This window comes from Perissodus microlepis, chromosome 9 (genome assembly GCF_051167445.1).
Source record: "Perissodus microlepis isolate ML-2025 ecotype Zambia chromosome 9, ASM5116744v1, whole genome shotgun sequence".
Lineage (NCBI taxonomy): Eukaryota > Metazoa > Chordata > Actinopteri > Cichliformes > Cichlidae > Perissodus > Perissodus microlepis.
The window spans coordinates 13175003-13187321 of NC_140469.1; the positions used below are offsets into that span (position 1 = coordinate 13175003).

At 41.0% G+C, this 12319-nt stretch overlaps 1 protein-coding gene across 3 annotated transcripts in view; it reads left to right on the forward strand.

The window, feature by feature from the left end:
• pmfbp1 (polyamine modulated factor 1 binding protein 1) overlaps window positions 1-12319 on the forward strand; it is a 93457-nt gene that overhangs the window by 60717 nt on the left and 20421 nt on the right. For all 3 annotated transcript variants that reach the window (XM_084939088.1, XM_084939086.1, XM_084939087.1), the window contains 2 exons: window positions 3399-3483; window positions 6014-6104. In XM_084939088.1, coding sequence (XP_084795214.1) covers window positions 3399-3483; window positions 6014-6104 — 176 coding nt within the window. The remainder of the gene's footprint in view (window positions 1-3398; window positions 3484-6013; window positions 6105-12319) is intronic.

Consider the following 12319-nt stretch of genomic DNA (forward strand, 5'->3'; position numbering starts at 1 on the left):
TGTTTTCCAGGAAAATCAGATGTGGCGTACTCTTAAGTAGGTGTTTTCATAGCATCTGCTCGTGAAACACGGGCGGGGATGGATCTTTAAAATATTCAAACCCGACTAGTAGAGTCATCTTACATCTTAAATAAGATGTGTTGTAAGGTTGGTTATAATGCAAAATAAATGTGATGCCGTGTGACAACAAATGAAATAACAGCATAAACAAAAACACTATATCCTTATTTCCACACTTCCACCAAAACAGAAATGTGATATTACCACCCCTCTGTGCTGCTGATGTGCATCTGCCTAAAGATGATGAAATCATTATTGCACGTTTGTGTGTGCACTCGTTTGTACGTGTGAATGTGTGTGCGTGCATGTGTGTGTGCGCGCGCTGCAGCTATCCAGTCTGGATCCCCGGACACACACGTGCACAGGCCTCTCTCCTCCAATTCACCTCTATTACTAGCTATAATCCCATTTCACACTCTATCGATCCCCAAAACTGTTGTTCACCGGAACCAGCAGCAAACACTGGCATTTCTCCCCATCATTTCACCACTATTGTTCTTTATTACACAAAGAAGCATAACCCCCCCCACCGCCCCACCCCTTACCCCCCCTCCCTCTTTGTCTCAGAGCAAACTCAGCCCCGCTGAAATATGAATTATAAATGTATGGCTAATAAAAGAGAAGGGGGGGGGCGAAAAGGAGAGAGAGTTAGAGATAGAGAGAAGTGGTTGGTAGAAACATCAGAGAAAATGACTCCTTTACAAGAGTCTATTGATCAGTTTCTATCAAAGGGGGATGTCAGACATGAGATTACCTGGCAGTTTGAGCATTAGGTGCCGTGTGTTATAGCCCCGGGCCCTTGTACCGCTGCCAGAGGATTGTAAATAAAGCGAAGAGGAGAGAGCAAGAGGGGAGTGTGTTGGGGTGTACGCGTGTGTGTTTGTGTGTGTTAGTCTTTGTCTTTGTGAGTGTTCACTGTTGTGTGCATACGAGGTGTGTTTTTTTTTTTTTTTTTGGTCTTCTTGTGGTGTATTTGTGTGCATGACAGTGTGCGGCTGTGTGTCTGCACCTTTTGGCTTATACCCAAAAGCAGTGTTGCAAGCCCATGAAACTTCAGAAAGAGAGAGAAAGAGTCTTGGGAGGCTTTGGGACATCTCTCGGGAGCACCTTAGCCGGCTCCGAATCCCCCAACAAAGCCAAAGGAAGCTCCCATGAAGCCTTATGAAGCTTTTATGAGGGCTAGGCAGGGCCGGGCCTAGCCCCAACCACTGATTCAGGGTTAGCAAGGTTTTCATCCTTCTCATGTTAAAGGTTAGCGGTGAGAGCAGGGTAATCTGACCGCAGATCTGTGATTATAGGCTGATGCTGCATGATGGGCTTTGAAGCTCCTACGAAGGCACTGAGAAGGAGAGATCGGGAGAGAGTTACATTGTGGCCTAATGTCACACCGTAAGTTGTGAAGACAAGAATCAAAGAGCTAAGAAAGAGAAGTACTGAAGATCTTAAATTGTGAACTACGGACGCAGCTCGTGAAGCCACTCAAAACAGTTTGCTAAGGGCCTCAGACCTCAGGATATGGATCGCAGTTCTGCTTTTACTAAGATAAAGAGAGAAGTGTCAAAATCCACACCCCCTCTGCAGATCCTCATTTTATGTGGAAAAAAATTGTCAGTATTTGGTCATCAAGTCTTGCCAAGCTAAATATACACCACATTTAAGTAAGGACTTGTATGTGTTTGCACCAGCTTCCTTTGTGCCCATTTTTTCCCCTCGTATTTCTACAAATTTGTTTTTCACTTAATTTTCAGTGTGTATTTCAGTTGCGTGCGCATCTTTATTTATGCGAGCTCGGGCACAAATAAGAGAGTTTGTGTAAACGGTCAGCGCATGCAGTTAATTGCTCTCTCTGTGGCTTCCCCTGGTGGAAGGTGTCACTGAGGTCACCTGAAAAGTGAATGCCTTGAATATGAATTTGATCCCCATCTCAAGTTTTCACATCTCCACTTTATTGATTATTGAGATTCATAGCAAAACTTTCACCTTGAGGTTCGGTAAAATAGCCAAGGCAGGGCACATGCATGCACATAGATACACAAATAAAAGCGCATCGTTAAATATTTAGCAATTCCAGTTGCAGCTTCAATTTTCCTAGGGCTTTAGTTTAAACAGTTTTGATGCAAAACCATAAATTAGTCATAGTTTTATTAAATGTGGATTTTCTTTTCTGCATTGTTTCCTTTATGGTATTGGTTTTGGCTTCCTCCTGTTCAGTCTTTCCCACCACTTCTATCCTAGCATTCTGTGTGGCCTTAAAAAGCTTACAGAAATACACATTTCCTATATTTCTATTTCACGCACCCAAATACACACTCAGAAAGTCAAGGTCCGCTCCGTAAATATTCAACAAACACCCGCACTCGCACACACACGTGCACACATAAACACAGACTCAGGAGCGCACACACCTCTTCATATTCAGCGCACAGACCTTCTCAATATTCACTAGCCTTGGTCACCGATGGCTGACAGTTTATGTTATATTCAATGAATACTGAATTTAGTGAAAAGGTTTTAAGAGCTATGAAGAAACATTGACTCACAAAACAGCATACAGAACAAAAAAAAGAGGGGAGTGCGGGGGCAAATCCTAAATTTTAAATTCAAACTGAACAGGGCCTGCAAAGCAAACCTAGCCAAGAAACCTGACTAGTGGTTTATTATGCATCCCTCAATGTGCTAAACTACTAAGTGTAGGACAATGGGGTTTTATTGCATGTAGATGGAAGAGACGGCTGAAAAGGGTATGTGATTGAAGGGCTGCAGTCAGGGGTATGAGCTCAAGTGGCCTGCTCAAGGTAAAGAGTGCCATCTATTGACGAAACCAGGGAGCACCCCTTTTGTCTCTCAACAAAAGGTTGCTTCGCCGACCAACTGTAAGCAGTGCACTGTGTTCATTCCTCCCTTCCCTCTCCGCCTCTGAAAGGCATTCAGTGCCTCTTCTGTGGCAGAGTTCTTGGTTCGCTTTGAAGGTGACTCGCAGTTCATGTTTTCCCACTCGTGCTGAACTTGACAAGAATCAATAAAGACCTCCGTATGCAGGTTTTGTAAATCATCCAGTTAACGTTTGCCTGCTAGGAGATGTAAAGTGTTGTGCAAGTGTGTAGTCATCTCGGAGAGTTATTTCTTTAATCCAGTTCAAAAAACAAAATCATCTCTGCATCGAGAGCTATCTGAGGCAATTTTATGACTATTTTTTTGCATTTTTTGTGGTTGTGTGATTATTTGAATAAGGCCTGTTCTCTAATGAATCCCAACTAAGTGTGTCTGAAATGAACTGTTGCTCTTTATCGCACACTTTTCTTCTTCCTCTGTCTCCCCTCTCTCTCTCTCCTGCTCAGTGGAGGAGTTGGCAGCCCGTGCAGAGGAGGTGAGGCGGATGGAGGGGTGTCTGAATGAAGGCAAGCTAGCAGAGGAGAAAATAAGGTAAGAAGCAAAGAGAAGGAAAAAAGGGAAAGCGGCTTCCGTTCTCATCCCATTTCCCGCCGTCCCTCGCATAAGCTCGGTAATCAAAAACATTTAGACTTTTTTACGTGCAACGCACAGTAGGCTTTTTTTTTTTTTTTAACCGAACATGTGTTGAACAGAACAGCCCTGAGCTCTAAATGCATACATTGTTTGAGCCTGCAAAGCAAAATGTTATATTGTTCCTGAACATGTGAACTGCTTTCCCTTTTATCTGTTCCTGGATTAATGCGAGAGAAAATATATACAAACATGTATTGATGGGAGAAGGTGAGCAAGCAGATGTTGGGTCGCAGAGTTCAGAGGTGAGACCTCTGGTTGACCTCTCTGTTTCACCAGAGCTGCGGTGATGACATCAGCAAGCATGTATCACCCAGTCGAGTGTGTGTTTGTGTGTTGCTGTTTGTGCACGCATAGTTGTGGTTGCGGCTTTGGCTTCGACATGACCTCACCGCTACGGTCTCCGTCTCGGGGAGTTTCTTGGTTAAGTTGAGCCATGGAACATTTTGCTCGTCAACTGACAATTTAAAACTCAGTATGGAGACTTTATAGGTTACATTCAGAATTATTACATTTTATTAGATTTTAACCAATTTTAGATGCTGTATGGTAAAACAATCGCTGTGCCTGCATATTATATCCATTTGCAGAATCATGCTGTTTACTGTTAACTGGGTATTATCTAATAACTGCAAAGACATGAAAGGTTTTTAAGCAACAGCACCATGCTAATGGCTTCCATCTGTGCTGTGGGAAATCCCCCTTCTTTCTCCACAGGACGCCTCCTCTCTTTCTTTCCTTCTCTCTCCCACTCTGTTCATCCTATCATATGTTCTCTCTACGGACCGATCTGTCAGACATTTTCTCTTCCTTTTGTTTTGGCTGTACGGCTTTTGCTTCAACTTTTGCTACCAATGAGTTGCTTTATTAGTCTCAGCTTTAAAGTTGCTGAGGAACATTTAGTGAGGGATACTGAGCGTAGTCGGCTACGATTTCCTTTCATTATACAAACGTATATGGATTTTTATTCTTCATTTTATCGCCTTCTAATCATCTGAGAAGAAAATTAATTAAAATTGCCCAGCTCTTGCTGGTGTGCCTTCATAACTATCAAGGTTTCATATTTCATAATTTTTTTGATCATTACTTTTTCATCATTCACTTCTTACCCAAGGAAAACTGTAGGATCTAAGGAGAGCACTGGTGGCCTAGAGATATCGCCTTCTTGTTTCTCTCTTATTTTTGTCACCCTTCTGCTATCGGCCATCTCTTAATGCAACAGCTATCCGTGACATTTTTTTATAAAGTAATCAAATATAATCTGAAATGACAAAACAAGTTTCCCCAGCCTTTCAAATCTAAAAATTTGATCTTCTATCATTTGGGGTTTGTCTTTCTGAGAGGATAAAACCTATAATCATGTGAAAACACTTTAGGTTTTGGGTCCTTGGGAACTGCTCTAGACAGTGTAAATAATTAAAAATGAAAGATAATTGGCAGATTAAACGATAATGAAAATAATAAGTTGTAGACAGAACAGACAAAAGTGGTAGTAAGTTAAAGTTGCATTTTTTAGCACTTAATAGACTGATTAATGAACTTAAGTATGAAGTATAAATCACATTTATCACCAGTGTTAGAAAGATTTAGTTGGGTAAATATTGGGCATTCTATTAAGGTTTTGATATTTTTGGATGAGTCGTTTTAACACAAAAGCCAATAAAAACTAATAGACAGATGCTGACTTTGTGGTCTTCCCTGCCTAGTCATTCTTTTTTTTAACTGTATAATCAATAATATGCTAACTTCAGATTATGGTCAAAAAACTTTTGGCCGTAAAAGGCCCGGATGCTTTTACTATTTATAAAGTTGTAATTTCTCATTTTTATATCGGCTTTTTAGAGGTATGGGTCAAGAGTGGAGGGAAGGGGGGTTGTTTATGTGTGTGTATATATAGATATAAATATATATATATATATGTGTGTGTCTGTGTGGAGTGTTGGCGGAGGGGTGTCGAGGCCCGAGAGCGGCCGAAGTGAGGCTGTGGAGGGAGGTTTGTGGAAATGGTAATCATTTGTCGTATTGATTCGGCTGTAGCCAGGGCAGCCGGCACACACAGGCTCGCTCGCATACACGTACACACACACTCGTAGACACTGACTGACTCGCGCACGCACGGACGCACGGTGCGTGGCAGGAATAGACCCCTTCATATTGATCCCCTTCACATTCCCTTAGCTCGGCTGCCACACACACATACTCACACTTCACGGGGCCTGCGTTAAACACTAACACGGATCGGGATTTTCTGTCTCTGTTTGTTTTTTGGGGAGCACTAATGGAAATAATGTATTTGTAAAATACATTTGAATAATGAAATCAGTTTAACCAAAAATGAATTACTCACTTAAGCTGTTTTTTGTTTTGTTTTTCGTTGATAAACCTCGTCTTAGGATGATACTAAGCTCGGCTGTTTTGTTTTCGCTCGCAGGTCAATGGCTGCGGGGCTGAAGAAGGAGCTGACAGAGGCTGTCCATCAGAAACTCACAGCAGAGAGAGAGAAACAGGATGCATTGGACCAGGTGAAGAAATACGCACCAAACCTCAGTGACGCAGTCTTCCCAAATAATTTCAGGTGTTTGTTTAAAAAGGGGCTCGGGGCACAATGCAGGTGAGGTGTTTGCTGAGAAGAAAATGAATTGATACTGTGTGTACATAAATTACAGCTATGCCAGGTTTTACCGCTTCATTATTTAAATGCGATTATCTAACTCTTCTACCAGTCAGCCTATTGATTTTTCTCGCTGACCCATCTGGATGAAACATTTAAGCCAGGTGTACTGTACTACATAAACATGAATACTAATACTCATGATCTCCTCTATTCTCCCTTTCCCTTGAAGATCTTCCTTGCTGTTCCTTCCCTCTCTGCAACCCCCCCCCCCCCATCCCTTGCCTTTTTGATGATTAGTGGCATATATCCGGTGCTAGAGCCAGGATTATCTTGTCCAAGAAAGGGAGGGGTATATGCGGGACCTAAACCTAGCAAGGTGATTTGGAGCGTTAATTCCTAGGTGTAATATTCCCTGATATTCCCTAATGTTCTAGCTGGGAGCTGGGGGGAATCTCAAGGGAGAGCAGTTGTCAGAGCTGAGCTGCCGCTGTACAAAGGCAGAATGGATAATTAAGGCCATAGCCAGTGTAGGGAAGTGATGTTCATTTAGATTTGACAAACTCTGAATCCAGCCGTAAGCTTCCCCACACCACGGTGCTCTCTCATGCCTTGATTATGTGTTTTGTTCCCTTTTTTTACCTTCAAGTTTCTTCCTTTATGTATTTCATTTTCTCTTTCATGTCTTCTTTTCTTTCCCACTCTTGTTTTTCTGTTCTCTCTCACTCATGTGCTCTGTTGTTTTCTTCTCTTTTCGTTTTGTTCCCCTTCACTCACTTTCCTTCACCTTACTCCGTTTTTTTCCTCCACTCTGTCCTTGTGAATAATGCAGTCCACATAACACGGCTCTCCTTTCTTCTGTTTAGTGCACCATGGCTTGACAATTGTGATAGCCCAGGGCCAGTAAGACACCAACTAAGGCCAGCTGATTGGTCAGTCAGAAGCCATGTCAGCGCTCACGAAGAGTTCTTCATCTATTTCACGAGTGTTGAAAACTCTTTCATGTCTCCCTTTGCTGCGTGGCTGGCTCTCTTTTCTCTGTTGTCTGTGATCAAAAATTTTGCATGACATTTGTCAGAGGTATGTCAGACTATTGATTGAAGCAGACGTGCCAATGACTGCTAGTGCAAGAATTATCAAGGAAAAAAAAGGTCTCTTTCTTCTATAATAAAAGTTGCAATATTAAAGGATTTTTTTTCCTCATGCGGATACGTTTCAGGAAATTCCTCAAAAATATAGAAAAATCTTATAAGATAAATAAGTTGATTTTCTTTGCCCAGTCCCCATGGTTTTAATTTTATCTGCCCTTTATCCATCAAGATGAAGTTTTCTTATTCTTATGGAAAAATTTAGCTATTTTCTAAAAAAAAATCTCAAATCTGAAGAAGTAGGAATCCTGAAAACAGCACACCTGACTGATTAAAGGCAATTAAATGTTCACAAATGAATACAGTAAATTCCTTTTCTTTCTATCATTAAAAAATACAGTTTCAAAAATAGACTGCTGTCTCACCGTAAGACGGCTCTGGGTTTGAATGCAGCGGCTGGGGCTTTTATGTGCAGGTTGCTGCATGTTCTCCCTGTGCCTGCATGGGTTCTCATCAGGTAGTCCAAAGACATGCATGTTAAGTTAACTGGGCTTCCAAATTAGCCGTAGAAGTGTAAGTGTGTGTCCGTGGTTGTCTGCTTCTCTGTGTAACCCCTGTGATGTGACTGGCAACCTGTTCAAGGTGTTCTCTTCCTCTCACCCTATGACAGCTGGGAGAAGTTCCAGATCCCTGTGACTAAATTGAATAAGCGGTTAAGAAAATGGAGACATGAATGGAACATTTTAGGGTTTTTTTCGTGCTCATTGTGATTTATACTAAGCTGAAACGTCTAGTGTTTGTTAAGCAAGTCTTGCAAAGTCAAGTTTAGTTTACTACTAAAGGTTTTTCTTCAGTTTACATTCTTGCAGTGGGGGCTGTTCATCAGCTGATAGTGCTGACAGTTCTATTGCCCAGTGCAGGGCCTGTAATCCTGGAGGACCAACGCAGGAAACTTTGGGGTTTCAATGATGGAGCTGTTCCAGCGATCATCAGGGGGTATTTGAGGCGTTTAGACAATGATACAGATGAGCTTGGCGAGCTGATTAAGACCATTCTCTGAGGAAAAGCACAGAGTGTTGTGCCATGTACTATTTGGAGCATTGCAGTGAGATGTTGGTGCACATACTTAGTGGACCACAGTGTGACCGTACCTGGCTTCAAGACTTTTTGTGTGGACAGAGATATTAATCTTAGCGGTTAGAAGAAACGTGGAGGGATTGATATGCTACCTAAGAAGGAAAGTTTCTGTGGCTTGGATAGTGAACTGCTAGCTGTTGGAATGCATCCATAATACTTGCCAAGGGAATTCATCAATTGTTTGAATCTCATTGGAATCAACACACTGTTTGGATTTTTGGGTTCCTCGATGAGCTTATGCAGAGGTCATCAAAATGACTGTGGCTGTAGTGAATAGCTGTGGATAATTAATGGAAAGTACACCGCTTACTGGATATGCAGCTGAAAACCTTCTCTAACATCTGTTTCAGCTTCGCTGCCACAGGGACAGCTAGCAAAGCACCTTATATGACCGTACCCATGTTGATTTTTGATTTAAGTTCCTTATTTTATCATGTTTACTTTTGATTGATTCCCCTTTTTATCTATACAGTAATTTTTCAAGATACTTTTCTTTGTGATGTTTATTTATTTATTGAGCTAAGCGAGCTTTCATGTTTTAGCTGTTTGTTTAGCTAGGTCCCATTGCCTGTGAATAGAGGCCTCTGAGACCATTATCTAACTCACGTTGTAATCTGTGCCTGAGTTTGCAGTCTTCACACAGATTTGTAATGGACTAGTTGAACTGTAGGTTACTAAACTGCCTCAAATTGAAGCTTTTGTTTTTGAAGCATGAAGTACACATTAAACACACAATGAAAGCTGTGAAATGTCAACTCTTTGATTTTACTGTTAAAATTTCTTAAAGTGGACTTACTTGGCTGATCCAATCCCAAACTTCAGTTCCTTTTTTGTTTTTCTTTTATCCCACAACTTTGTGGATACAGGATTGCAAAACTGTGGGCACACTTTCCAAGCTAGCCTGACTCTACAGGGTCTCCAAAGAACTGGGCTAGCTGTTTCCCTCTGTTTCCATACTTCATGCTAAGCTGAGCAAACAGGCTGCTGGCTATAGCCCTATATTTAATGGATTAATATGAAAGTGTAAGAAATGTTCTCATCCAGCTCTTACCCATCGCACCATAGTATTTCTTCACAGCATTTCAAGGAGCAACAGCCATGAGCATCTAATGACTAAGATAGTAAAGCAGACACTGCAAACCCCTATCAGGTGACCTTAATGGACTGACAAGTTAGATGAGTTCAGAATCTTGCCAATATCAATAATGGACTTCCTCTCTGGCCTTTTAGTATTAGTAGAAACAGAGTAGAGCCTTCTGGCATGGAACCTAAAGTCTGCTTTCCGCTTTAGTAACTAAAGTGGTAAAAGTTCATGCAGCATAAGTAGTATGTGCATGTTTTGGCTTGTGTCTGAAACACATTGCTCAGCCAATAAAAATGCTCCCAATACTACCGGTGTTGTTGTAACTGTAACTGTAATGTTTCAGTAACCTTTGGGTTTAAGTTCAAGATACTGTATGAGCAAGTACAGTGATTACATCTGCTTATAAATGATTCAGTTAATCACTCTTATACTTTTTAATGTATGTATTAAAAAGTATGTATTTGTATGTGTTATGCGCTCACCGACCCACCTTTGTACACAATCCTTTGCATTTTTCCTTTGCATGCTTAGTGTCCTCCATCATTTCAACAACCGATGAGCTTTTCAGTGAATTTGACTCCGAACTGTGTTTAAACACCTGTGTGATGGCCGTTGTGACTATGACTCCTTCATTAGGTCCCAATCTCGGTTATTGAGCAGCAGAAGATGAATTATCCAATGGTGAAAAAAAATCAAAGGGTTTGAAATGGTAAATGGTACTCTACAGTGGCTTATAGAGGAAATCTATATTACAAATTGCCTTGGTGCACAGAAGCTGAACCTCAGATAGCTCTGTCTTTTTCTCTATGTATGTCTTTGTATGCACAGTGTATACTACGTAGGCGTGCGCGAAAGAGTCTTGTTTGCGTTTTCTGGGTTTGTTTAGTATCTTTTTTTCTGGTATGAAGTTAACGATTCGCATGTTAGTCAGTTTTGCGCTTGCTTGCATGCTGCTCAGGACATACACACACTGATACACACACACACACGAAGAGATACATGCACACTTTGCTTAGTCCTGTCCCTCTGCATGAGTCCAGTTCAAATACCAATCAGGGTAAAAATAAGGCATGTTTTTGTGATTGATCAGATCATCCCTCTCCCTCACACTTACTCAGCCATACACACAACACACACAATCATAGTCATTAGTGTGTTTACCTCAACTTCTTTGAGCATGAAGTTAAAGATTTCAAGCAGTTTTAATGAGAATTTGCAGAGAAGTTTTCAGATAGCAAAGTTTATAAGCATGTTTTCATGCTCTTAAACTTTTTTAGTTGCCCAAATATCTTTACAACTATTGATGTCATCTGTACAAATACAATTAGACAGTAGATTTTAATCACTCTGAGTCAGCGGGGCGCTTGCCTAGTGATTACAGAGAGAAGTCTGGTCCCTTGTTAATATCCTTGAGAAAAACATAGAACTGCCAAAAAAAAAAGGGAACAAAGAGTCATCCGCTCCTGCTACCTCCTGTTACCACCTTTTCCCACAATGAATCATTAGGCAGTATTTAACTGCATAAAAATTCTGTTATGAAGTATTTTTTGGGGTGGGGGTACAAAATTGCATCTGAATGTGCAAAAATACTTTGTAGATTTGTACCAATCTGTGTGTGAATGCACAATATAAATTTAAGTTGCGCAAGGGTGTGTTGAATGTCGCTATAATGTGCAGTTAGGTCCACGTAATGTTGGAATTTCCCTAAACATAATCTTTTAATAGTTGTATGACTAAAGTCGGCATGAACTGCATTAACCAATGAGGATGTGTCACAGGGTGAGAGGTGGGTGCAGTCCTTCATAGGGCTAACTCAGAGAGACGGACCACCATTCATGCTCACATTTACACCTACAGCCAATTTATAATTACCAATTAACCTCACAATCATGTCTTTGGAGCGTGGGAGCTGACAGTGCTAAACACTGCATCAACCAAGCTGATATTGCACTGAAAATAAAAGCCACACCAGCTCTGCAACAGCATTATTTGGAGATGAAGTTATATGGAAATGGCAGGAAAATGAGTATGAAGAAGGCTTGGAAGCATACAACTTCATCTGTAAAGTGTGGTGGAAGCAGTGTGACACACTGACATACATATCTTCCAGCAGCGCTGGATCACTGCTGTTTATTGATGATGTGACAGAAGACGGAACTGTATAGGGATACACTATCTGCTTGGTTTCAGCTGTACTGGAGCGAAGTTGACTAGATGGCATTTCAAAGAGATGGACAGTGGCCCAAAACACAATCTAAAAGCAACCCGGGAGTTTTCATGTGATCTAAATCCAGTTGAGGTACATTTTATAGGATAACTGCAATGAAGGTCTGGGAATTTTTCCCCCCAAAAGCCATTGTTTTGTCTTTTTATGTCAATCTGGCTGCCATTGTCTGCAATATAATATTTTAAAACATATTTAAATTAAGGGTTTTAATTATTAATATATGGTTTTGGTTCATTTATATGTGATTTATACATCAGTGAGAACAAATAACCCCTGGATCAACACAGAAGAGGTTTATGCAAATGTACAGTTTATAAGATTGGGGAAACCTGTAGTCAGCTGAGACTGAAGAAGTCACTTGGATGAGTGACGAAACGTTTCTCCCACTGAAAACGCTACTTCCAGATGAACAGAATCAACTGTCTGGGACTGGACTGCTAGAATTAGGGCCTTATTCATTTGTTTTGCCAATATGTTTTTGTAAATTTGTGGTCCTAACTGCGTAATAGAAATTTTTCCATCAAATCATGTCATCCAGTACTCGTGCGTTCTCACCCCAGGGCAACAAATACTGCTATTCTGTTGCTGGC